The following is a 27,744-nucleotide window of genomic DNA, read 5'->3' on the forward strand; positions in this document are numbered from 1 at the left end:
TACCGATCTTTTCCAGTCAGTGGGCCAGCTGGCTGTTCTCCAAATTTCTTGGCACAACTTAGTGAGCACATCCAGGCCAGTGTCTGTTTGTTGAAATATGTCAATCGGTATGCCATCAACTCCTGGAGCCTTGTTTCTTGCCAATTCCTTCAGAGCAATTTGAACTTCCTCTTTTATCACCATAAGCTCTTGCTCCTATGTCATTTCATGAAATTCTTCTGTGTCAGCCAATTCCTTCTGATACAGTGATACAGGTAACCTCAGGCTACATTGTCCAGAGTCCCTTCCTTAGAAACCTCAATTCTCCTTTGCCATGCAAGAAACTCCCAGTCCTATGAGGAAGCTGTCATCTCACAGCTGTGCCAGTGCTTGGGTAGATAAATCTTTCTAAGCCGGGTGGTTCAATATCAGGAATTACATCTAAGCCACAACCTTCAAAAAGCTTCTACGAGGGTCATTTTGAACTCTATTTGCCTGACTTTCTTAAGTATCTCTATTGGTGCACGAAAAGAATAAAAAATAGTAACTGTAGAATTATAATAATGGCAATTACAATTTATTGTCTAGGCTGGGTTTAGAAGAGGCTGTGGTACCAGGGATATTATAGCTAATGTCAGATGGATCTTGGCCAAAAGCAGAGCGTACCAGAGGACTGTCTAATCGGGTTTCTTTGACTATGCAAAGGCATTTGACTGTATGGATCACAGTAAACTGGGGTAACTCTGAAAAGAATGGGAAATCCCACTCAATTGTGCTAATGCGAAAAGTATACTTGGACCCAGCCTGCACTTCTGGCAGTTCTCTGTTGATGTGCTATTCCAGTCAATTTTGTATAATCTTCAGCAGAATCTTGGTTGCATGTGATCTTAATGAAATTGCTCGATAATTTCCACACTGTCAGATCACCTTTTCTTGGAATGGGAACAAATATATTATCTCTTCTAGTCAGTTGTCCAGGTGGTTGTCCCCCAGATTTCTTGACACAACTTGGTGAGCACATGTAGGGCAGCATTTGTTAGCTGAAATATGTTAATTGGTATACCATCAACTCCTGGGGCCTTGTTTTTTGCCAATTCTTGCAACGCAGTTTGAACTTCCTCCTTCATCACCACAGGTTCTTGCTCACACGCTCTTTCATGAAATTCTTCTGTGTCTGCTAATTCCTTTTGCTACAATAACTCTGTATACTATTTCCATCTTCTTTCAATACTTCCTGGATACTTTAATATTCTGCCCAAAGCATCCTTAAATATTGACAACTCGAGGCTTGAATTTGTTTTTCAGTTTCTTGAGCTTAAGAAATGCTGAGCAAGTTCAGCCCCTTTGGTTTTCTGACTCCAGCTCTTTGCACATTTCATTATAATACTTTACTTTGTCTTCCCACACTGCCCAATGAAATCTTCTGTACAACTACTTAATATCTTGATTTCTTCCCTATGCTTTGACTTCTCAGCACTCTAGTGAAATATTTAGAGGCTCTTCTGACATCCATTTTGGTCTTTTCTTCCTCCTCTGTCTTTGTAATGACCTTTTGCACTATTCCTGTATGATTTCTTGATATCCTCCCACAATTCATCTGGTCTTCACTCATTAGTGTTCAAGGCCTCAAACCTGTTCCTGAAATGGTTTTGAAATTCAGGTAGCATAGATTCAAGGTCATATTTTGGTTCCTGTAAATTTAATTTTCCTTAGCTTCAGCTTAAACCTGCATATGAGTAATGTGTGGTCTGTTCTACAAGGGATATTGTAGCTAATGTTAGATGGATCTTGACTGAAAGCAAGGAGTACCAGAAGAATGTCTATGTTTCATTGACTATGCAAATGCATTTAACTGTGTGGACCTCAACAAACCGTGGCCAGCTCTGTGAAGAATGAGAATCTCAGAACACTTGATTGTGCTAATGTGAAACCTATAATTGGACCAGGAGACACTCATAAGAACAGAGCAAGGAAACACTGCATGGTTCAGAACTGGGAAGGGTTACGCCAGGGATATGTCCTATCACCATACTTTTTCAATTTATATGCAAAACAGATCATCCAGGAAGATGGGCTCTATTAGGAGAAATGTGACATCAGGATTGAAAAAAGACTCATCAACAATTTGCGTTATGCAGATGACACAACCCTGCTTGGTAAAACTGAGGAAGACCTGAAGCATTGGCTTCATAGAGACCCTAGGAACAACAGATCTGATCTTGACCTATACTGGTCATCCTCAGCATCTCTGACACACTTCAACCCATTGCTGCAGTCACTGTGTCAGTCCTTCTCTTTAGGGGCTTTTCTCTCTTTCACTGACTGCAGCCTTCAATATGGATTGAAGCTTAGTATCAAGAAAACAAAGATTGGCAGCATCATGTTGGATGGTGAAGAGATTTAGATTGTAAACAGCTTTAGTTTGTTGGGTGACACGGTCAACACTCTTGGCACCAGCAGCCAGAAAATTAAAAGACGTATTGCGATGGGAAAGTCTGCAGTTGGAGACCTCTCCAAAATACTGAATAGCAATGATGTCAGTCTGGAGACCAAGTTGTGCCTGATACAGGCCATGGTCTTTGCAATCACCTGCTATGCATCAGAGAGCTGGACAATGGCTAGTGATGACAGAAGGAGAATTGATACCTTTGAGTTGTGGTGTTGGAAATGAGTAATGAATATACCATGGACTGCTAAGAAAATGGAACAGGTTTGTCCTAGAGAGAGTTAAACCAGACTACTCCTTGGAGGCAAGGATTCTGAAGCTTCGTCTGACATACTCTGGACATGTTGCAAGGAGGTATCAGTTCTTGGAGAGGGACATCATGCTTGGGAGGATGGAGGGACAGCACAAGAGAGGAAGACCCTTGATGAGGTAATTTGACTCAGTAACTGGGGAATGAGGGTCCATGTGTCAGAGACAGTAAGACTGGCACAGGGTAGAGCAGGGTTTAGGGCTGTTGTACATAGGGTCGCTAGGAGTGGCAGGCGACTTGATAGCACATAACAACAACATATGTATAACAATTCATATACACTGTCTTTTAAAGAAAAAAAATCTGTGCAAAGGTATTATTAACCTTATTTGGCAAATGAGAAAGTGTAGAATGTAAGTAACTTACCCAAGTTCCCTCCACTGATGAGTAATAAAACATGACTTTTGTTTGATTTCAAAATGAAGAGTTTCATTTCTATGCTAGTGGAATCTCCCTTCTTGGGCTATAATGTTGGTACTGTTTTGCATATGTTTACATCAAATCAGAACTGACTCATAGCTGACTCTCTAACAGGTCTTCAAAGTTAATAAGGATAATATTTTCCATTTTTCTCCTCCAGGACAGCTAGTGTATTCAAACCACGTGCCTCTGTGTTGGCAGTGCAAGTTCTACTCATTTTACGTCTTTTTCCAATCATCAAACATACCCTTTAACACGATTAAAATCAGAACTTTAAAGTCACAAGCACATTTTACTGTCAATGAAGTTAAGACTAGGAGAAAGTTATTTTGAAAATCTATTGCATTTTTCTATATATTTTAATGTATAGGTGACTCTTCTCAGAGAATTAGCTCATTAAGCAAACACTTTATTTTTAGTATATTTAAATTTCACATGATCCTTTACCTCTGGAATATTTGAAACAATTTCAAAAGTGACTCCACAGCCAGGAATAGAACTTCGATGAGACATCTTTTTCAGAAGACTCTGAGCAAAACCCTAGAGAAAAACAAAAAGACAGAGTTGTCCACCTGGAAAACTGTGCTTACCAAGAGCCAGGAGAAAATATAACACACTTGTTCTTACCAAAAGAGAACAAGTAAGTGAGAGAATGCAAATTGACAAATATAATTTCTCCAATTTATTAGATGGCTGAAGGATTCTCAACACATGAAAAAATACAGACTTTTTCATTCTGGAGACTGACACCAGGCATTTAGTTAAATTCTACCTAACTGTCAGAAAAATAAGACATTTGACACCCACACAATGAAATGACCTTCTAACTAAGAGACAAGCAATAGCAAAGACTGGTGAGTCTTACATTTTGCTTTTTTTTTGCTTTTGGCAGCACAATAGACATCATGTACCATGAATATTGACAAGTTCGGGCATTAAATTCTCAACCAAAGCAGGATCGTTATGAAGAATGATTTAAGAGTGCATGGTCATTGTTTATGCTGACTGTGCTCTTTGCACAGTTAAGAACTGAACTGTTGAATTAATGCATAGATGACTCATTTATAGACGCTGCTAAGACTGAACATCCTATAGAGGTTGAAGAGAGCACAGATGAGAGCAGAATACAGTTGGCGAATAAAGATAAGAAGAGAATATTAAATTGGCATTGACCCTTTTACCCCATGCAAAAGAAAAGTCAGAAATATGTGAAAACACCCAAAAGAAAAATAAAGCTCTATGATCTAAGAAATACATAATTTCACAATCATCTCTTTCCTACTCAGTGATTTTACATTACTTTAAAAAAATATTTTAGACCTTCAGCATGCAAATATACCATTTATTTCACCCCTTTACTCTCTTGATTCCAGCAGTGCAGTACTGGGTGAGCTACTGTAAATTTCTGACTGAAATATAGCTATAGGTTTTTTCTTAGGGATTGGAGGGTGTGTGAAAGCTATCATTACTTTACTTTTTTGTTTTCTATTTGTATGGGACTAGGGAGGTTGCCATGTATGTATTAAGTGATTAATAAAGCCCCTATTTTTGCCATAATGAAGCAATTTTTAGGAAAGAAATACTGAAGTTGGGAGGGGAAATGGTGTACTGTAAAATAATTTAACATCACTGTAACCAATAAAAAATCTGACAACTCCTTTCTCCCACAAAAACAAGGGAAAAAGTAAAAATTTGGTAACTCCACAATATAATTTCTCTGCTCATGATTCAGTAGGGATGACAGCTTTGGCAGGGAAGTCTCAGTATCTACTGACCAGGATATCCAATTCTAAAAGGGAAAATAACTTAAAATGCTACCTAAAAACTGCAGAGCTTTTCCAATTCCTTCTAGACTTATGAGAAAGGGGGGAGAGAGTGAGTGAATGAGACACACACCACATACATCTGTAGCTAACCCGCTGACCTGGATTTTATTGATGCTGGATTGCCAAGCTAAAGAGCTGCAATTTTAACAGCATTAATGCCAGTCTTCATTTCAAAGATTTATATCAGTGTGACATTTAGAAGTAAAGATTAATTTTTAAGGGTGGCGATTACATCTAGGAGTCTGTCAACCATGACTGTGCTCTTTTAAATGAAAAGATTTCTTTTCAAGCAGGGATTCAGCCCAGGTCTTCCTAGGTCTGTCTTGACCAATGAAGAAAAGTAAAATGGATCTGAATCTATTAAATGTAAGTATACCAAAAGATAATAAAAATGAAAAAACTGTGCATTTCTGCTAGAAACTTTATCTCCTTTTGAGAAAACAAGGGCAGTCCTGCATAGCAAACAAATCTCTTGACTGGCAGAGTTGGTTACAATGCTGCCCAGCTCATATGGTAGCCAACTGTATCGCTGTTAGGTACGTGTCACTCTCCTAGTCTGTGGAATAAATTAATGTTGTACATTAGGCTTTTGGAAGAATTCACTACACCTCTTCTGAGTTTCTAATTTAAGGGTTTATATCTATTAGCTTTCTCATTCTAGTTTTCATTCTGGAATACGATTATGTTGTAAATTCAGGGCTTTTTCAATTTTGTTGCACTGATACTAACTAGTGTGAAGTCCTGTTTCTATTTGTCCTGCTTTTATTCAGTATAGTGATTGTCTCAAAAAAGTGAAATAAAGGACAATGAAAAAGAACTATTAAAGTAAACCTTCTGAACTGTTCTTTTCCTAAAACCAATGACATTTTAGATCCTTACCTACAAGTTTTCTACCAAACTCCCACATATACAAGGCCCTACATAATCCCACTGCAACTGCATTTCTAATGCTCATACTCTTATCAAAACTATGCCTCTCTCGGTTTCCCAAGCTTGCCACACCTCTTCCTTTCCCCCCTTAATCTGCATTCTATTTCCTTTTCTCTATGAAATACCTGTCTTCGTGCTCTGACCATCCAGCTCCATTTTTAAACCACCAGGCAAATGGCACCTTCCTCTGTGAAACCTTCCCCGACTTCCTTAGTCTGATCATTATTCTCTCTCGTAACCTCACTGTTCTTCATGAGCACTAGCACTTAATCATATACACGGTCGCTGCATAGGGTAATCACATAGGGTAGATACAGAAGTATCCACTGTAACAAATCTAGAAGAACTAGCTCTTAATCATCACTTTATCCATAACTCACTTGATAGCATTCATTCTTCAGATACAACAAATAATTAACAAAATTACTTTAAAAGAACGAAAAGGCAGGGTAAGAAACATAATGTTAATGAACAAACAGTGGATCTGCCATTCAATTGCTTCATCTTCTAGGAACCAAACTAAAAAGCCAGAGCTCTGTGTCTCCTGAAAGCCAGACTATAACTTGTGAATAAAGCATAAACAGACTCAGTCCAAGAGGAAGCAAGGATGACATGTTAGGGAACTAGAGTAAGCATGGTGATAGAACAATTGCCAGAGCAAAACTAAGCCCGCTGCCACTGAGTTGATTCTGACTCAACCGTGGGCAGAACAAAACTGCTCCACGAAGTTTCTGAGGTTATAGATCTTCCAGGGGACCAGACTGCCTCATCTTTCTCTCATCAAACAGCTGGTTAGCAAGTCAATGCTTTAAACACAAAGCCATTAGTGCTCCTACAATAGTAACAGTTACCTTGAAAAGAAAAAAACAAACAAAACCCAAAACCAAATAACCCTCACTGAATTACAGAGTGTATCTGGACAGAAGGCCAAAGCAATCATTCTGTGGCCTTGTCCTCTAGTTGGGTCTGTCATTAAAGTCATTTCTTCAACTAGGATTAATGACTCACCTGCCGGCCATGAACATTGACACAAATTCTTTTGCGTAACACCAACTGCATGTCAGCTGGATGGCTGAGCTGCACTGTCACTCGCACAATGAGGAACAGTCGTTCATCCGAGGGCGTGCCTTTACCGAGCTGAGGGCAATTATGGACTGCAGAGTCCCAGGAAGCTTCTGCTTTCACCTGCAGAGAAGACAGAAATCTTTACTTTTCCAAAAGTCTTCTATTAGAAACAAAAACTCTCTCAATGAAACCACTTCACCTCCAGTTGACATGATGTATGTCTATCACAAGTAACCTGAACTATGAGACTTGACCTGAAAACACTGAAATATTAGATTCAATCACCCTAGTCTACGAAGTAGAGAGCAAAATATTTTTGCCTTGCTAGTTTTAAAAATTGTTTTATCTTGAAAACTTTTCAAACATAATGTTGCAAATTTAATATAATGAGTTTCTGTATACTTTTATACCCATCAACTACAAACATTTCAACATGTTTGCTTCTCTCTCTCCTCCCTCCTCCCAATCTCATACACACTTAGTACTTCTGTTGAACCACATTAAGAGTAAAGTGCAAGCATATTATTGTTCATTCTAAATAGTTCAGCAATTACCTTCTAAGAGCCAAACTTCTTCTCATTACCCACTGAGCTAGTATATTCAGGAAATTTAACATCAATTAAATATTGTTATCAAAGAGTTCAAATTAAATTTTTCCAATTATCCCAAAACATGATCATAAATTGCAGTAAGCTGTCTTTTCTTTTAGTCCACTATAACCTGCAATAGTTCCCGTTTTTGTTATTCATGACATCATCTTTTTCAAAGGGTAAAAGTCAACTGCTTTATGGAATACTTATCAGTTGGGTTATTCTTTTTATTCCCTCATAACTAGATGCAAATTTTGGGTTTGCTCTGTGTGTGTGTGTGTGTGTGTGTGTGTGTGTGTGTGTGCACCATCAAATCAGATCTGACTGGTACAGGAGGAGATTACCCCTCCTTCTCCAGTTGAGTATCTGGTGGATTTGAACTGCATACCTCTGGGATTGCAGTGCAGCTTCTTGCCACTAGGCCACCAGAGCTCCCTGCAAATTCTGTCTTTTGGTCAGGAATATTAATAAGTAATAATGTGTCCTTAGTGCATCCTAACAACCTTCTTTCCTTATGATTTTGTAATACATTGTTTCAAACATGCTTAAAACTAGTGAATACATTCCTCATTTCTCCCATTGTATAAGCATCACTCAAATCCAACCACTATTAAGATTTTGCTGCATGCGCTTCATCTATTTTTTCTTTCTTCTGAAAAATCCTTTACTGAAGAGTTACAAAGCAAATCTCAAAGACAATGTCATCTGATCTCTACTGAACTCACTAGCATTTACTTCTATCTCATGTTGGTTGAGGAACAGAATTAAGTCGCTCATCTGGAAAATCCACCAATGTTGATATGAACTACAAACATGAATACAGATTCTCTCCCAAGAAAGAAACTAAGCAGCTGTATGGGTGTAACGTGATATTCAAGTTTTTGTCTTTCTAGAAGTCACAGTGAATGGTTTCCACTTGGGTATTTTGAGAAACATAAGTATGAATTTATTATATACACTAAAGGAAAGGATAATTAAATTGTTTTTGAGCTGAACTTCCAGAAGAGTGCTGTCTTTACCTCTCCATCATGTTGTTTTACAATCTGCAGTTCAAAGAACTCTTCTTCTTCCTCCCCAGTGAGAGTAGCATCCCAGCCACCAGCTTCTGGGTCATCAAGATTATCCTGAGAGCTGAAGTCATCAGCTAAAAGCACAAATTCCATTAAACACTGAGATCATTTTAAAAGATAACCTCTATCAGCTAAATTTAAATGTGATTATTAAAATTCTTCAGCTTTAAATTGCATTTGCTTTTTGCCCTGAAATCTTCTGTAACACTGATGATGACCATTAAATAGTTCACATACCTTAAAGATAAAAACTTCCTAAATAAAGTACCTAATCCAATGAAACAAAATGTGAATGAATGGTGTAAAACACAATGTATACAAATTCTGTAGGCAAATTAATATCAAATTTTTAAAAAATATTAATGATGTTATAAAAGACAACATTATCTTATCCAATCTCCTGCCTTTATGACTTATTTCACATGGACAGCACCTAAAGCCAAGACATCCAAGAGGTTATTGCAAGTTATAGTTCATAAATATTAATGATAGGATTATTAGTCCCCTACCTATTGCACTGCTCCTGGTTATTGCATTTAAAAGGTATAGAGAGTAATGAGAAATAAAGAACAGTGATGTCTGTTAGCTAATAGTTTAAGAAAAGGATCAATTTAACTGGCTAGCAACATGAGTTAGAACTAGAAGGTTCCCTTTGGCATACCAGCAGTTATTCCATTTCAAGTCAATTTCCCAACTCCTTACGCATCTTAATCTTGTGATTAGGCATACATAATTTGTTTTCTAATATATATGTTTGGATGGACCAAGAATGTTCATAATACTGAATAAGGTTCCAATCTTCTCTTTGAATTTCTTACATTTTTCTTATTTATTTTCTTACTTCTTTGCTCTCTCCCTAGTCTCACCCATCTAGGAATCCTAATACATGAAGGATTAAAATAAACCTCAGTGTCCCAGGTAAATGAGAACAAGATGTAAAACTGTGTCAGAGGATGAAACCAGCTGGTCTTTGGAGGTGAGGATTTTGAAGTTCTGTATCAAATACTTTGGGCTTGTGGCCAGGAAGGACCAGACCTTGGAGAGAAACATTATGCTTGGAAAGGAGAATGGTCAGCACAGGAGAGGAAGACCCAGGATGAGATGGATAGACTCAGTGACTGGTGAAGTGGGATTGGGTCTGCTGGAGACGATATTGGCTCACGAATGGGCACGGTTTAGAGCTGTTGTACATGGGGTCACTATGAGGTGCAGGCAACTTGACAGCACATAACAAGATCAGCCCATCATATCCACAGATGGTAGAAAAGGGGCTAAGTATTACTAATGGTTAAATGGCACAAGATGCTAAACATGTGTTTATGACTCATTTCTGTTTCAGTGGAAGAAAAAGACTAAGGAATACCCAAGCTTGTCTGTTCAGGATAATCTTCATACTGGGTCCCTGTTTAGAGATTTTAGAAGACTAACTTCTGAGTCCTCACTTATTTTAACCTCTTAATCTACCTTCTAACCTTTTTCTTTTTCGCTACGGGGGTAGACTACATGGAAGGTAAAAAAATGAGAAAAATAATTTAAAACAAAGAAAGCAGGGATGGAAGCCACATGAACCCAAAGATAAAGCTAGAAATTTATTAAGATACTGCTAAGAAAACATCAGAGGAAGAAACCAAATAAAGTATGTTATTACATAACAATTGCTAGTTATTAATCCTTTTCCAGAGAAATCTTCCCCTAACCATAAAAGAAGAAAATACATCAAGTACAGAAAAACATTACTATCATCCTAAAGTGATTGGAGAGTCAAACCTGCACACAATACTGCCATCATAACAAAATATGAGAGGGTACCATGATGAAATACCTATTACTGTTATTATAAGACTATTATTCTTATAAACGAGCTTACTTTTCATTAAGCATCAACCTTCTCAGGTACACATGAAATGCACTCTCATTTTAAAGAACTGTCTAACGATACATTTTGTCAGAATCAAAGTGTTATTTGGAAACTAGTTTGTCAGAAGAAATAGGTCTCCAGAAAACATCTCATAACTTACCATTTAGGTCAAGGAATATAACAGGAATGTGTGTTTCCATTCCAGGCACCGGAGTCCTATAACATAAAGAACAAATGGGAACTTCAATAAAACAGATTTTCTTAGCCGCATGTATAGCTCTAACACATCCTGAGCTATGACAGACAATAGGAATAATTCAGAGGTTGTTGTTGTTCTTATGTGCTGTCGAGTCGCTTACGACTCATAGCGACCCTGTGTACAACAGCCCTAAACTCTGCTCTGTCCTATGCCAATCTCATTGCCTCCGACATACTCATCCCGATTGCCCCAGTCACAGAATCAATCCATCTCCCAGAGGGCCTTCCCCTCCTGTGCCTGCCCTCCACCCTCCCAAGCATGATGTCCCTCTCCAAGGACTGGTCTCTCCTTACAACATGACCAAAGTATGTCAGATGAAGCCTCAGAATCCTTGCCTCCAAGGAGCAGTCCAGTTTAACCCTCTCCAGGATGAATCTGTTTGTTCTCTTAGCAGTCCATGGCACCTTCAGCACTCTTCTCCAACACCAAAGCTCAAAAGCATCAACTCTCCTTCTATCCTCCTTGGTCATTGTCCAGCTCTGCTCTCTGATGCATAACAACTGATTGCAAAGACCATGGCCTATACCAGACGCACCTTTGTCTCCAGAGACACACCGTTGCTCTTGAGTACTTTAGAGAGGTCCCTAATAGCAGACTTTCCCATGGCAATACGTCTTTTAATTTCCTGGCTGCTGGTGCCAAGAGTGTTGACTGTGGAGCCGAGCAAACTAAAGCTGTGAACAATCTCAATCTCTTCATCATCCATCCTGATGCTGCCAATTGGCCCAGTGGTGAGAATCTTTGTCTTCTTGACATTGAGCCTCAATCCATACTGAAGGCTGCAGTCCTTGACCCTCTGCAGCAAGTGCTTCAGGTCCTCCTCAGTTTCAGCAAGCAGGGTTGTCTCATCTGTATAACGCAGATTGTTAACAGATCTTCCACCAATACTGACGCCACACTTCCCCTCATAGAGGCCAGCCTCCCGGATGATCTGTTCTGCATACAGGTTGAAAAGGTATGAAGACAGGACACATCCCTGGCGTACGCCCTTCCCAATTTTGAACCATGCAGTATTTCTTTGCTCTGTTCTGACAACTGCCTCTTGGTTCAAGTATAAGTTTCGCGTTAGCAAGATCAAGTGTTCTGGGATTCCCATTCTCCTCAGAGTCAGCCACAGTTTGTTATGATCCACACAGTCAAACGTACTTGCACAATCAAGAAAGCACAGATAGACATTCCTCTGGTACTCCCTGCTTTCTGCCAAGATCCATCTAACATTAGCTACAATATCCCTAGTACCACGACCCCTTCTAGACCCAGCCTGGACTTCTGGGAGTTCTCTGCTGATGTGCTGTTCTAATCGTTTTTGGATGATCTTCAGCAGAATTCTTGCTTGCGTGAGAAAGCAATGATATTGTTCTGTAGTTTCCACACTCTGTTGGGTCACCCTTCTTTGGAATGGGAACAAATATCGATCTCTTCTAGTCAGTTGACCAAGTGGTTGTTCTCCAGTTTTCTTGACACAACTTGGTGAGCACGTCCAGGGCAGTATCTGTTAGCTGAAATCTGTCAATTGGTATACCATCTATTCCTGGGGCCTTATTTTTTGCTATTTCTTTCAAAGCAGCTTGAACTTCTTCCTTCATCACCATAGGCTCTTGCTCATAGTTACTGATGTTACTGATATTTAACATTAGACATACAAAGAAGACTTAACTGTCCTTTCTTTTCACCAAGGCCTTTAGTATAATTATCAAAGTCTCTGATACTAGAGGTTCTTGTAGTTAAGTGCTGTCCAGGTGACTATGACTGTTAACGACCCAATGCACAATAGCTCTGAACCCTGCTCCATCCTGAGCCAATCTCACCCTCTGTTTCCTTCTGATGCAACCCACCCTCATTACCCCAGTAGTTATAGTGTTGATCCATCTTCTCCCCTTAGCTGTTCGAACCATGATATTCTGTTCTCCAAAAAACTAGTCCCTCATGGCTACATGCCTAAAGTATGTGAAAAGGAGTCTTGGTTTCACCCACTCCAGGACCGACCTGTTTGTCCTCTCTCTTCTCCTGCATCACAACTCAAAGGTATCAATTCTTTTATTGTCATCTTTGGTCACTGTCCAGCTCTCTGATGCATAGCAAGTAACTGCTAAGTTCCTGGATCAGGAACACCTTAGTCTCTAGACTGACATGCTCATGCTTGCTCTTCAGTACTCTGGAGAGATCTCTGACAGCAGCTTTTCCCATTGCAATCCATCTTTTGATTTCTTGACTGTGGTGACTGTGGAACTAAGTCAAAATTGTTAACAATCTCAATCTCTTCTCCATCTATCATGATGCTGCCAATTGGCCCAGTGGTGAGAATCTTCATTTTCTTTTCTTTTTATAACTTTTTATTAATGTTTTTATTTAGTCAATTTCTGGGGTATTTTTCCAATTCTCCTGTCTCTCTATTCTTAATGTTGAGCTTCAATTTATATTGCAAACTACAGTCCTTGATCCTCTGTAGCAAATGCTTTAGGCCCTCCTCAGTTTCAGCACGTAAGGCTGTGTCATCTGCATAATGCAGGTTGTTGATGGGTCTTCCTCCAATCCTAATGTCATATCCCTCCTCATAAAGTCTACCCTCTCAAATGATCTGCTCAGCATATAGACTAAAAAGGTATGGTACTAGGACATATCCCTTATGCACTCCTTTTCTGATTCTGAACCAAGCAGTGTTTCCTTGCTCTGTTCTGATGACTGCCTCCTGGTCCAAGTATAGCTTGCACATGAGCACAATCAGGTATTCTTAAATTCTCATTCTTCTCAAGGATAGCCATAATTGGTTGTGATCTCTGCAGTCATAAACCTGTTTATAGTTGAAGTTCAAAAAACTTGCTTTGTAATAAAATTATGCACTTGGGAGACTTATGTGGCTATTTTTAATGTCTATATAATGTCACAGGACATTTGTTGACAGTACAGTTTAAGTTAGCACAAAACCTAAAGAGCTCCTGAGGACATAATCTAATTGTGTCAGTTAGCACAAAACCTAAAGAGCTCCTGAGGACATAATCTAATTGTGTCAGTCTTTTAAGGTATTGACCCCCAAATAATTAACATTATTAACTCAGGAAAAATGTAAGTGCAATGTACTAAATATTGATTTAGATTCTCGGAAATTTTAATTATATTTGCCAATAACAATGTTATTTAAGAAATGCCATTCTGTGCCATAGTTATTAAACACATGAAAAGAATTTAACACTTCTTCTAATTCAGAGACCATTTTCCCCATACGCTATTATGTATGAATCTCCCACAAATTAAAACAGGCAAAATTCACATCGAAATCAGGCAATTTGTTTAGAATTTCAGAAAGCCTACTGTAATGTTCATACCATTCTGCTGGGGCCCCTGGAATCCCACTGCCAGCGGTGGGGACCATTACCGCATTCCTCTCCTCAGTTAGGGTCAACCTCATCTCTAGCAGTTGAGCTTCTCGGTCAGCATCATCCTCTGTTTTATCTAAAATATAAACAATGGGAATCAGGTGCAGAACTCTAACTCTTTATACTTTTATCCTAAGTGAAAACCTACTTCAGGTTTTGGTCGGTGAGAGCTAGCTGAAAATGTATTACTCCTGCATTACCACTATCTGGGGTGGGGGGGAACTCCAACTAACTGAAGCTGGAGAGGTTTTATATATTCTCTCAGAGAGGTCATCTTCAGGTCATAGAAAGCCTACCATGGAATTCAGAAAAGAGTGATTTGTTCATGAATCAGAAAACTCAAGTGCTTTATTAGCATACTTAGTTTGGGGGTTTTTTAAGTTTTACTGTGATCTGAGGGAAAGGTTATAAATTATATTGGTTTGTCAATCACTCCTTCACATTTTGTTTTATAGCATTAATTACAATTATTGCTGTAAATTACAGTGGTTAATCAACCCTCTATTGTATACTGCCTTCCCTGTACCCAACTATGTAAGTGACTATTTATTCATTTTACGCCCTTCCCATCCCTGGCCTTATTTTTGAGGGCCAGTGTAATCTTTTCTCTTTCTTGTTATAAGGAGTCAGTGGCTATAAAATGATATTACATCTAATAGATAAACAAGTGTTCTTTTGAAAGGATAGGATACAGAACAAAAGAGTAACATCTATGTTCTCTGGCCAGTCCCTTAATCACATGCTCATCTTGCTCTATTTATATAGCTGCAAATGGGGACACATTATCTATTCATCTTGTAGAGAAGAAAATATTCAATTTGTTTTTCATACCATGTTTGCTGACAAGCTTTTGTAGTTGTTGATCTAAGTACTCCTGTCGTTTTGTTAATGCATTCAGCCATTTTCGACGTAGTCTCTCTAAATCCCTGTCCTACAAGGAAAAATGTTAAATTATACTAAATATAATGTCAAGAAAATAAATCCTAAACTAATGCTTACTCTATCATACCTAAAATATTATAAACATTGTTGTTGTTATGTGTCATGGATTTGCTTGTGACTCATAGTGACCCTATGTACAACAGCTCTGAATCCTGCTCTATTCTTTGCCAACCTTAATGTCTTTGACACACCTACCTCCATTACCCTAGTCACTGAGTCAGCCCAACTCATCCAGGGTCTTCTTCTCCTGCACTGTTCCTCCACCTTCCCAAGCATGATGTCCCTGTCCACAGACTAGTCCCTCTATGCAACATGCCTTAAGTATGTCAGATGGAGCTTCAGAATTCTTGCCTCTGAGGAGGAGTCTGGTTTCACCCACCCTTTTTAGGATAAACCCATTTGTTCTCCTAGCAGTCCCTGGTGTACCCAATACTCTTCTCCAGCACAACTCATAATTGTTTTCATTACCTCTACCCACTAACTCCAACCATAATTCAGAACAGAAACTTTCAAAATTTAATTCAATATTTTCTAAGAGTAAGATTCTTGTTGAAACACCATCCTCTGGGACCTAAAGCCAATTTTACATCTATTGGTTCTATCACTTGCAACAAGGCCTTTAAGAGGTTTATTTATTGGATAAAAATCACATAGACTACACATTGATCTTCTAATTTCTATCTCATAGCAAGTTGATAAATATTCTTAAAGTTTATTACTTATTGCCTTCCGCCTTCTCCAGGTCTCACTAGTCTAGTTTTTTGTTTTGTTTTGTTTTGTTTTGCAGAGAGTGCGAGAGAGGAAGTGTGTTTGTGTATCTGTGTGTGTATGTGTGTTTGTGTGTGACTGACAGACCAACAACTCTACCAGTCAACACCTGAACATATGCCAATCTTACTTCATTTCCTTTTTTTAATAGAGTTACAAGGCTGGGTAGGTCAGTGGAATGCTGTAGATACAGCATATCTGGATTTTACTAAGGCATTTGACCAAATAGCTTATGACATTCTCATGGACAAGATGGAAGAAAGCATAACAGATGTATTTTATGTTCAATCATAGAAGACTGAAATAGCACATTTAAAGGACAGAAATTAATGTAATAATGTCAGCTTAAAATTAAGTCTCTACTATTGCGTCATAGGACTCTTGTGCTTAACCCTATCTGATACAATATTTTATCAGTGGCTTATAGGAAAGCAGACATTTTTATTAAATTAGAATGATACAAAACCAGAAGAGTGACTATACTGGATGATATAATCAGAATTCAAGCAGTTCTGACAATCCTAAAGGATGACCCAAGACTAACAAGATAAAAATCTAACATACATTAAACAAAATCTTGCAGGAGATTAGGTAAACGGAAAGGAAAAATAAAACTATGTATATGACTCTAGATGTAAGAAAGGAATATATATCTTAAAGTATGAAAAATATCTGGGGGTTTAACTTGACTCAAGTGTCATATATGTCAAGTACAACAGTGAAAAAGAGTGGTGACTTCACTCAAGAAATAGTCCAAAGAAGAGGATCCAAAGAGGATCCTCGGGGAATGGAACCAAAAAAATCCAACAGTTAGAACAGGTCAACTATAAAAAGCCATCGCCATAGAGCCAGAATTGAAACATAGCTGACCCTCCAGGGGGTTTTCAGAACCTGGGATCCTATAGGAGGAGACTGTTGGTGAAACTCCTTGTCCAATAGCCCACTGGAGTTCACAGAAAAGAACAACAGTCATAAATAATGTCTTTAGAATAAATGCACTAATCTTCCTACATCTAACAGACTGTACTTTATCATTTATTAAACCGTACTCATTGTTTTCTATTCCATCTGAATTTAAGAAAAAGCATTATTTGAATGTTTATTTGCATAATCATTGAGCACTACAGCAAGATGTAATATCTTTAATTTAGTACTTCAACCAATCTTATGTGATTGAGGCCAGCAGGTATTATATTACCTGGTAGCTGTCCATATCTTCCTCTTCCTCCTAAAAGAAAAGAATACATGTTATGTAGAACCATAGTAATTATTTATGTAGGAATCAGGCTATCACAAACAATCAGAATCTTTCTACATATTTTCTTTTCTAATTTAATTAATAAGCTATTTTAACTTCTCCCTCATTTTCACTGTTGGTTTTCTAATTTTTTAGAAACTCAGGAGTAAAATCTTGAGCCTCCATAGGAAAGTGAACTATACTCATATGACCTTTTCAACAACCAGTACAATACTTTTCCTGCTGGGTTTCTACGCCCACTCACCAGGGGAAATCAAACACCTGCTGGCAAACAGTCTTTATAAGCCGGTAGGGGGTTTATGCTGTGGGGGTAGAGGGAAGTTGGAGGTTAATTACTATTAAGCACTGTTTCTGGTGGCAGAAATGTTTTAACCCCCAGTTTACCATGCACCAGAGTAAAAATCAACTATCTGCCACAATGATTCTGCTCAAATGCAAAACACATGCATACACACAGAGAAGACATGACAAGAAAATGAAAAGATACACTGCAAGAAGGCAGTTTTTTAACAGGCTCCAAAGAATCTCTTTTCTGGTTTCATCTCTCAAAAAGAACTTAATCTACACAAAAACTTACTTGAAAAGTCTCATGTATTTTGGGGGATCTGAGCGGTCTAACTTTGATACATCCAATGCCAACCGACAATATACATTCTTCCATTAATGGTAATGTGCCAGATTCCTGTACAGACTTCACTTCAACTTGAATCCGTCGGGATTGACCCTGTATTTACAATTTTAAAGGCTTTATAAAAATCAATTTCTTAAAGAAAATTGGTTTAGAGAGACCTCTACTGGCTGATATTGTGAAAACATTTAAATTCAGAGACACCAGTTTACTAAAGCTTACATTTTAAGTACTAAAATATAAATTGAAAAATTAATCTGGGAAAATCACATCTTAAGCAAGTTCCTGGGCAATAGTAAAAAGATAGCTTGTACATTTTCAATAAGATACTAAAAGAAAACATTCTAATAAAGGTTCTTCTAAATAAAATGTTTCTCAACCAATCAATGACAAGCAAATACATACATATTAATATAATCATGATAAATTTTGATCTGCAATTATTTCTTTCCATGGTAATTCCCAGTATTATCTAAAACTCTGAAAATAAGCAATTTCAATGACTTCTGATTGGGATATAAACTGACAGAAGTATCCTTAAAAAGTAAGCGTCCTTTGACCTAGCAACTCAGCTTATAGGAATCTGTTCAAAGTAAATGCATGCACATTAAGATATGACCCAAATTTCCCTAAAGCATTCTTAAGAGTAAAAAAGTATTTTGAAATTAATATGTACTATTGAAAACTGTTGAAATAAACTGTGATACAGATAATAAAGTAGCTAAAATAATGCTATATTTTTAAGTTCATATTAACACAGAATATATGTTGTTGTTGTGTGCCATCAAGTTAGAATCAACTCAGAGTTGATTCCCTAGAGAGTTCTCAGGGGCTTTAACTGCATGGAAGGCAACTGTCCATCTTCCTTCCACAGAGCTGGTAGACAAAAGCCACCTGCCTTTGGGTTAGCCATGTAAACTCCTTACCCATGAGGCCAAAGCTCCCTCACAGGATACACAGTATGATATTTTAAACAAATAAACAGAAATGAGAATGTGATCTTCAAAGTATTGTACTATTTTCAAAATAAAAATAATTTTAAACCAAAATACATATTCGAGAACTGAGCAGAAAGTTGTCCCTTCTTTAGCATATTTTCAGAATAAACACTACGTGACATTTTATATATTTGTAATGAAATATTTAAAAAAATAATTCTAGATATCCCAGAGTTACTGACAACACATTTGGTTTACAACTTTGTGAGAACCAAAAACAGAATTTGAAAAAACAGTTGATTCTATAATTTTATGCCATTTTTGTTAGTTGCCATTGAGTTGAGTACGACTCATAGCAAATGTATAAACAACAGATCTGAACATTGTTCTATCCTGTACCAATCCACTTGATCAAGGGTCTTCCTCTCCTTTGTTGACCCTCCACCCTTCCAAGCATCATGTCCCTCTGCAAGAAATAGCATCTCCTAACAAAATGCCTGAAGTATATGAGGCAAAGCCTCTTCACTGTCAAGAGCTTTACATTAAAAAAAATACCAACACAAAACAAAGAAACAACAAAATCCTGGATAATGATTGGCCCTATCAAGTTAGAGTTGAGGAAATGAACAACCAATGTCTGCTAGCTGGCAATGCAACCAAAGGGCTATGCTACCAGAGCTCCCTCAGATGTCTTCTGATTGAATATTTTTCTCAAAGTACCAGGTTATTGTTGTTATGTGCTGTCGAGTCGTTTGTGACAACAGCCCTAAACCCTGCTCTGTCCTGTGCCAGTCCCACTGTCTCTGACACACCTTCCACTGTTACCAAAGTCACTGATCAATTCACCTCATCGAGGGTCTTCCTGTCCTGTGCTGTCCTTCCACCTTCCCAAGAATGATGTCCCTCTCCAAGGACTGGTCCCTCCTTGCAACATGTACAAAGTATGTCAGACAAAGCTTCAGAATCCTTGCCTCCAAGGAGCAGCCTGGTCTCGCCCTCTCTAGGACAAATCTGTTTGTTCTCTTAGCAGTCCATGATATATTCAGCACTCTTCTTCGGCACCAGTGGTCAAAGAAATCAATTATCTTTCTATCATCCCTAGTCATTGTCCAACTCTCTGACGTACAGCATACAACTGAGAAAACTATGGCCTGTATCAGATGCGCCTTAGTCTCCACAGTGACATTACTGCTCTTCAACATTTTGGAGAGGTCTCTAACAGCAGAGTTTCCCATTGCAATACATCTTTTAATTTCATGGCTGCTGGTGTTAAGAGTGTTGACTGTGGAGCCAAGCAAACTAAAGCTGTGAACAATCTCAATCTCTTCACCATTTATCCTGATGTTGCCAATGGGCCCAGTTGTGAGAATTTTCGTCTTCTTGATATTGCGCCTCAATCCATATTGAAGGCTGCAGTCCTTGACCTTCTGCAGCAAGTGTTTCAGGTCCTCCTCAGTTTCAGCAAGCAGAGATTGTTGATGAATTTTCCTCCAATCCTGATGCCACACTTCTACTCATAGAGCCCAGTCTCCCGGATAATCTGTTCTGCATATAAGTTGAAAAGGCATGATAAGACACATCCCTGGCATACACCCTTTCCAATTTTGAACTATGCAGTTTGAAATCATTGGGGCACACGTGGAGGGCAGAGCTAGATGCGAAACAGGAATTTCAGAAGGGAAGAGAGGGGCCAGTAAGCAGGGACTTCAGCTTACTCCCCACCCCCAATAGGTAAATGCGACCCAGAGGCCTGGTAGATCAAGGTGGAGTCTGAAATAGGAAAAGTACTAGGTAGCAGAATTTTTATTAAGATAGTTCCTCAGAAAACATTTTAATTGCCTAAAATACTTTAGTCACAGACTAGTTTTGGGAGATTTGCCCCTAAGATAGAATGTGATCTATTTTGAGTATCTGCCTAAGTATGATAGTTGAAATATGAATTTTGAGTAGGCTATTTCAAGAAAAAGAAAAAAAATCCTGGACTGTGTTAATGTTCCATAAAAAGGCTCTGAAAAATACTCTGAAACTATTAGTTTACACTTCACATAAGTACTAAGGTTTGGTCATTTTTTAGCCACAAAATCAGTAGTCTCTATGGTAAAATCTAATAGTAATGGTCCATAACTCTAATTTCAGTTTTGTCACTAGCAACTTAATAAGATTTTCGGTAGATTGGTCTAGACGATATCTAAAAAAAATTACCACAATGATGCCAAGTATTTCTTACGTTAAATGTAAAGCTGTCCAAATTTATAAAAATTATTTTGCTCAATCTCATCAAATACTTAAGATTATTTGACATAGCCTGGTTCCTGATTTTCATCTTTCATGTCTACATGCTTATGCTCAAGTATTCTTTGTAGGTTTAGCTATCTCTACCAGTTCATTACTGTTATTCTAGGCTGAGGCCTGGGCCCTCTTTTCTTCTCACACTATGTTCTTTCCATCTTGATAATACCATCTTCACCCTCATTTTAATTACACTTACACATATAAGTCCTATATTTTTATTCTCAACCTAGATCTTATCTCCAAGGTCCAAATTTTACAACATCTCCTTTTAGACCCTCAAAGGCTCCTTAAATGCTCTTATCAAATCTGGTCTCCTCCAGTGGTGCTACCTCAATGAATGGCATTGCCAGTTGCACAATCATGGCACCTTCAGCCCTTTACCGATTTTAGAAACTTTAAATGTCTTCCAACATTTGTTTTTCTCCATTTCTTCTTTTACCATTAGTATAACTCAAACTAAGTTAGGTGTCATATAAGTGTGTTGTGTTTTGTTTTAATTACTTTGCCCCTATCCATTTTTTGCTTCCCTTCAATATGCTTTTTCAAGTGAATTTTGTGGAATTTAAGTGCAGTGTCAGCTACACCTGTAAGATCCTATACTATTCACTGCCTTGTCTCAAACCTTACCTCGTGCTTTGCTCTCTGACACAAGGCCGCCTCTAGGTTTCTTTCACCAGCCCTTGTCCATGTTCTCTGCAGTCACTCTCCAAGTTGCTCAGTTAACTCCTAGTTAACTCTCTTGAGATCTCAGCTCAGTGTTTCCTCCCACAGGAAAGCTTTTCTAATTATCCTGGGGTAGGCCAATTATTCTCATTGCAAATTTTCATAAAGAATTGCACTTAACAGAACTTAGCACAGCTGCGTTTTTATATCTATTTGTGGAATTCTGTAATTAATCTCAGTGTCTTGCATTAGTCTTTAAATACAAGATTAACAACCTGTATTAGTCTTACCCATTTAGACCTAAACCTCGGCATAGTGACTATCGTATCACATATAGCTCAGTAAGGTACTGTACAATAAACAAACCAATTTTATTTGATAATTTTCCTGTTTAAGACCAGCATGTCTAAAAATGTAAACATTTTAAATTCAAATGAGCATGTCATTCAAGGTCCACATTAACATGCTTCTATGACCTCTTCTTTGTCTCCCAGAACCTCCTGCATGTTGCTTCTCCAGTCTTTATATCTTTGTATTTGCTATCTGTGTATAAAAAAGACATCATCTTAGAAAGGTGGAGAGTCAGAGAAAAAGAGAAAGACCCTCAAACACATGGATTGACACACTGACTGTAACAATGGGCTCAAGGGCATTAGAGAAGATGAGGATGGCACAGAGTAGGGCAAGGTTGCAATCTGGTGTCCACAGGGTCGCTGTGAGTCATAGCTGACAGCACCTAACAGCGACAACAATCTGCATACATAATATCTTTCCAGTTCTTCCAGTGATTCTTTCAGTAATGAGCTCAAGACTTACATTTTAACTTCTTTTTTTAAAGGCCCCTGCTAGTAAGCCCAATACATCTTTAAATATACACTGTAAGAAGCATGATAAATATTTAAATATTATTTTTATACTATACCACAGAAAATATCCTACTAAATGGATTTCTAAGTCATTCAAAGATGTACAAATCTGACAGACTCCAGAAAAATATATTCTTCACATCTTTAAGAATTTCACCTTATGTATATAACTCCTTTCATTTAAATGATTCCTTATTATCATCCACTATTTTGTTATTGTTTTAAAGGTTGAAAACAACCAAAGGATAGAATATTCTACTACTGTTGTCATTGTGTACCACAGAGTCGGAACCGACCCATAGCTGACCCTCCAAAGGGTTTTCTGAGTCAGTTAATTACATGGGAGGAGATTGTCTATCTTTCTCCTGTGGAGCAGCTGGGGCCTCAAACCGTGTGCCTTCGGAATTGTAACACAGCTCTTTGCCACTAGGTCACCATAGCTTCCTAATAGTCTACTATATAGGTTGAATTAATAAAAATATACTGAGAGTTACATCTAAATCACATGTAAATGTAAAGTCCATTGAACAGTATAAAAGTATAAAGTATGATTCCCTGGCTTTATTACTAGTAAGTTATGCAGACATTAATAATCAGCCCGTGCCAGATCTTTTCCTAGCAGAATCTCTAGCATGAGTAACTAACTTGCTTACATTTATTTAACATTCCAATGTCTCAAGCAAGGAGCTCTGGGGGTGTAGTGATTTAGGAGTTGCAGTGCCCACTCAAAAGTCAGGAGGTTCGAATCCACTCGCTAATCCAAGGGAGAAATATGGTCAATTCCCTCTGGTAAGATTTACAGCCTCTGAACACTGGTTGAAATGTCAGCTCTGAGTTGGTTCCAACTTGATGAAGCACTATGCTTTTTATACATACACAGTACCTATCAAAATTCTCACACCAATCATATGAATGATGATGATTTCCAAGGTACAGGTGAAGGAGAAAAAGACTCAAGAGGTTATTCCATTTGCTCATGGACATAACAGCAAGGCAGTAAAACCAGAACTGCATCTTAGAAGGAGGGGTTCTGAGATCCTTTTATTCTATCAAGTCACATGGCTTGTTCTTAATAATAGAATTCTAACACTTTATAATAATGTATGCTTTATTTTCTACAATTCTAAAGTTTGGTTTTGCTCTTTAATGCTCATCTGTTTTTCTTATTTAATGCTAACAGAGCTAATTCTAAAATATTAAAAGCAATAATATTTTTGAAAGAAAATATAATTGAGATAGGTAAAAATTTTAATACAAGACAGGAATTTCACTGGTCTAGATTTCATTATCAATGAAATTTCAGGTAGATGGAGCTCTATTTTAAGCTTTAGAGAATAAAAAATTTTTTAAAAGGCAAGTGGTTCAAGTTTACCAGCTCTCCGGGGGAGAAAGATGGACAATCACCTGTGTGATTTATAGCCTCTGAAAACCAGCTGGAAGGTCAGCTAGATGTTGGTTCTGATTTGACAGCAATCAGAGTGAATGAATCAACCCTTTATTGTATATTAATACCCTTTCCTTTCAGCTGACTTATCCATTTATATTTTACTCCTCTTTCCATTCTGTCTCATTCCTGTTTTCCTCCAAGATTGATTTTATCAGTACATAGACCTTTTATCTTTTTATAGTAATATAAGAGAACTGAATGTACAAATGACAACATTCACAATTTATTACCTGCCGGAGCTGGAAGATACCTCCAGTAGGCACATCTTTGGCAGGAATCACTTCCACTGGGCAGTAGTCACCATTTTCATTCTGTTCTAAGATCTGAACCCAGAATTCTACTTTCCTGGTGACTTCACTCCATCTAGAAAAGAGATGAAGTTCTTTGAAAATCACATACACATATGTTTCATTATGTTGTACATTTAGACAATGGGTATTATTACAATATTGTAATAAACACATGATAACTGAAACTCAAAGAAGAAAATGTCCATAAACAAAGAAATAAAGGCAGCTTAGAATCTTTTCACATGAGAACAAACACTAAATGATTTACTAACAGAATAACTGAGAGAATCGTAAGTACTCAATGAGTAATAATCAAGCCTGGTTTGGTGACTTTAGTTAAAATCAAAGTTACACGAGCTTAACATCCTAATAAAATAAGTATATAATTTTTAAAAGGTAATTATAAATTTATGCCACAGAGGTAACTACAGAAAATATAAATATGTTCATAGAAGCTAGTGGCTATCCTGTCATAGATAAACTGAAGTGGTAGTTATGGGCCGTCGAGTTGGTTACAACAAACTCAGTGATTCTATAAACAACAGACCTGAATCCTGTCCTGTCCTGTGCCATCATCATCTTCACTGATACAGTTGAGACCACTGCTACAGTCACCGTATCAATCCATCTCCTTGAGGGTCTTTCTCACTCTTGCTGACCCTCCACATTTCCAAGCATGCTGTCTCTTTACAAGGAATAGCCTCTCCAAGCAACATGTCCAAAATATGAGACATGAAGTTTCACTCTCCTTGCCTCCAAGGAGCCCTCTGACTGCACTTTCCCCCAACACAGCTCTTCATTCTTTCGGCTGTCTGAATGATTATCAGCACCCTTCTCCAACACAAGTCAGAGGTATTAATTTTTCTTGCATTCATTGTCCAGCTCTCAGATGTATAGCAAGGGATTGAAAATACCATGGGCTGAATCCATTTAAAAACTTGAGTTTTAAACTTAGTTTTTAAATTGACATCATTGTTTTTCAGTATCTTGCAGAGGTCCCTGACAGTCTAGCCCAAAGCAATACATCTCCTAACCTCCTGACTGCTGGTACGAAGGGTGTTCATGGTGGATCCAAAGAAGAGAAAATCACTGAGTTTCACTCTTTTCTCTACTTATCATGCTGCTGCCTGTCGTGAGGATCTTTACTTTTTTTCCCCCACTGTGATTTTAATGAAAGTTTACAGAAAGGCTGAATTAATCATTCAATGATGCACATTTTCCTCCTCTTCACCCCACTTCACTTTGTAATATACTTCTTGTTCCAGAATGTTGTCTTATATATAATGCCTAAAGATACATTCCTTTCACAAGTCTTTTCCTTCATCTGTTCCAATGCAGTGCTCATTATTTACCCACTCTTTTCTTATTCTCCCCTCTACCTCATGTGTCAATCCTATTTTATGACAGTGGTATTTTGCAGTATTTGTCCTTTTGTGACTGAGCTATTTTGCTCAGCATAATATCTTCCAGACTCAACCACGCTGTATAGTGTTTTATACATTCACTGCTTTTTTCAGTGCTAAGTAGTATTCCATTCTGTGACTATATCACAGGTTTTTTTCTCCATCTGTTTAACGGCAGGCAGTTGGGCTGCTTCCATCTCACTGCTACTGTGAACAATGCAGTGATAAAAATGGGTGTGCATATACGTGTTTGAGTCATGGCTCAAGTTTCTTTACAGTATATTCCCAAGACAGCCAGGTCAAATGGTATTTCTATGTCCAGTTTTCTGAGGAAGTGCCAGACCGCCCTCCATAGTGACTGCAGCATTTTACATTCCCAGCAGCAGAGTATGAGAGTTCCAATGTCTCCCATCATTGCCAGCATTTGTTGTGTGCTTTCCTTTTGAACTTTGCTACTGTTTCTGGGGTGAGATGATATCTTATTGTTGTTTTGGTTTTTATCTCTCCAATAGCTACCACATTTAAGCATTTTTTTCCAATGGACCTGTTTTCTCGATGTTGACATGGAATCTGTATTGATCTGTATTGATGGCTTGATCTTCTGCAGCAAGGATTTCAATACTCCTCACTTTCGGTAAGTAAGGTTGTATCATCCAAACAATGCAGGTTGTTGATGAGTCTTCTTCAATATTGACGTCTCATTCCTCTTCATAGGATCCAGATCCATGAATTATGTTCTCAGCATACAGACTGAACAGGTACAATTTAATGACTTAAAAGCATCTTTCATCAGCTCAATAAGAGAATCAAGAAGTCTCAACTTCACTTTAGTATTTCCTAAGATAGAGTGAAAAAAAACTTTTCTTTTAAAATTAGACAAAAAAACTTAAAAAAAGTAATTTGTCTCTATCTTTTAATTCTAAGAGAATTAAATTTAGTAAATAAGTCTATTTTCTTTCTACTTGGAAATGAAAAACAGAGGTAAAAAGCCTGAATACTAAAGTATACCTTGATTGTTTCTTAAGGTGATTGATTAAAAACAAAAAGAAACGAATGCCTTAAAAATTATGTTACTGTGTCTTCTTTAATATCTATACATGGAATTGTCTTCTATCATTCTTCAAAGGCCACGTCCTTAAAGAATTGAATCATTCTATTGATACTTTGTAGATGACAATACTACTTATCTCCAGAACATTTATAAGCAGTAATATTAACATTTATTATTATAAACGGAATGAGATCATTTTAAACTCCACCTGTCCCGGAGACTACGTGTTTTTGCTTGTATAATTCCCAAATCCCACAGGGCTGGGTTTTTCCTAGGATCAGTCATTTTATGGCCATATACTTCAATTGCCAGCGCCCCTTCTGAAAGGTGCTCAAGAAAGTCTTCCGTGACGTTTACTGAAAACTCCTGAAAGAAAACAGTTAATTACAGAAAACAATTTCTGGAAACTTTACAATACCTTAATATTCAAGCTCATATATGCACTTAATCAATGGTGAAAAAAACCAGAAAATGGAACACCTTAATTACAGAGCTACTGTTTAACTTACATAGTAATGTTAAACTAGCCAAAGATTCTTAGCTTTAAAAATAGCCCTATTTTAACTCTAATTTTTTTAAAGTTTTTTCATTTAAAAGGGTAGTACTGAATTCACTTCTGTTGGCAATATTTTGGGAGGTATATTTTTAAAGCATAAATAATTCTATAAAGTATTATGATGGCCTGAAATGTCTTCATATAAAAGTTATTACATGAAATAAAGAGCAGTGTTGGGAAAAAAAAAAAAAGCAGTGTTGGAAAAAAAACAGCAGAGACAGAAAATATTGATCATCACTGCAAAAAAAATTGCACAATTAAAAAACTTCCCCAGCTTACACAAATTGACATATATCTATACACCTAAGGAATAAATAATCTTGAGCTAATATTATACTTAAACCTTTATATGAAAACAATTAATTCATTAGTTAATTATCTTTACCTCTAAATATATCTCTCTCTTTTTCTATGTATCTATCACCTTCTCTTTGTTTAAAATGCTTTAACTCTCTTGATAAAAAGGAGATGAATTAAATGTGAATTAGTAGGGAAAAAGTTCTCTTGGACCTGAG

At 37.5% G+C, this 27,744-nt stretch overlaps 1 protein-coding gene across 1 annotated transcript in view; it reads right to left on the reverse strand.

Moving 5' to 3' along the window:
- Nucleotides 1-27,744, reverse strand: part of KIF13B (kinesin family member 13B) — a 326,452-nt gene that overhangs the window by 82,810 nt on the left and 215,898 nt on the right. Inside the window, exons 23-32 of the mRNA XM_006884878.1 lie at nucleotides 26,882-27,039; nucleotides 24,160-24,292; nucleotides 17,673-17,819; nucleotides 17,036-17,065; nucleotides 14,959-15,058; nucleotides 14,077-14,203; nucleotides 10,655-10,710; nucleotides 8,586-8,710; nucleotides 6,920-7,096; nucleotides 3,603-3,695 (exon numbers count right to left, since the gene is read on the reverse strand). Of these exons, the coding sequence (XP_006884940.1) occupies nucleotides 3,603-3,695; nucleotides 6,920-7,096; nucleotides 8,586-8,710; nucleotides 10,655-10,710; nucleotides 14,077-14,203; nucleotides 14,959-15,058; nucleotides 17,036-17,065; nucleotides 17,673-17,819; nucleotides 24,160-24,292; nucleotides 26,882-27,039 (1,146 nt within the window). The remainder of the gene's footprint in view (nucleotides 1-3,602; nucleotides 3,696-6,919; nucleotides 7,097-8,585; nucleotides 8,711-10,654; nucleotides 10,711-14,076; nucleotides 14,204-14,958; nucleotides 15,059-17,035; nucleotides 17,066-17,672; nucleotides 17,820-24,159; nucleotides 24,293-26,881; nucleotides 27,040-27,744) is intronic.

This window comes from Elephantulus edwardii, unplaced genomic scaffold (genome assembly GCF_000299155.1).
Source record: "Elephantulus edwardii isolate Elephantulus edwardi_28Jun2011 unplaced genomic scaffold, EleEdw1.0 scaffold00038, whole genome shotgun sequence".
NCBI classification, from domain to species: Eukaryota; Metazoa; Chordata; class Mammalia; order Macroscelidea; family Macroscelididae; genus Elephantulus; species Elephantulus edwardii.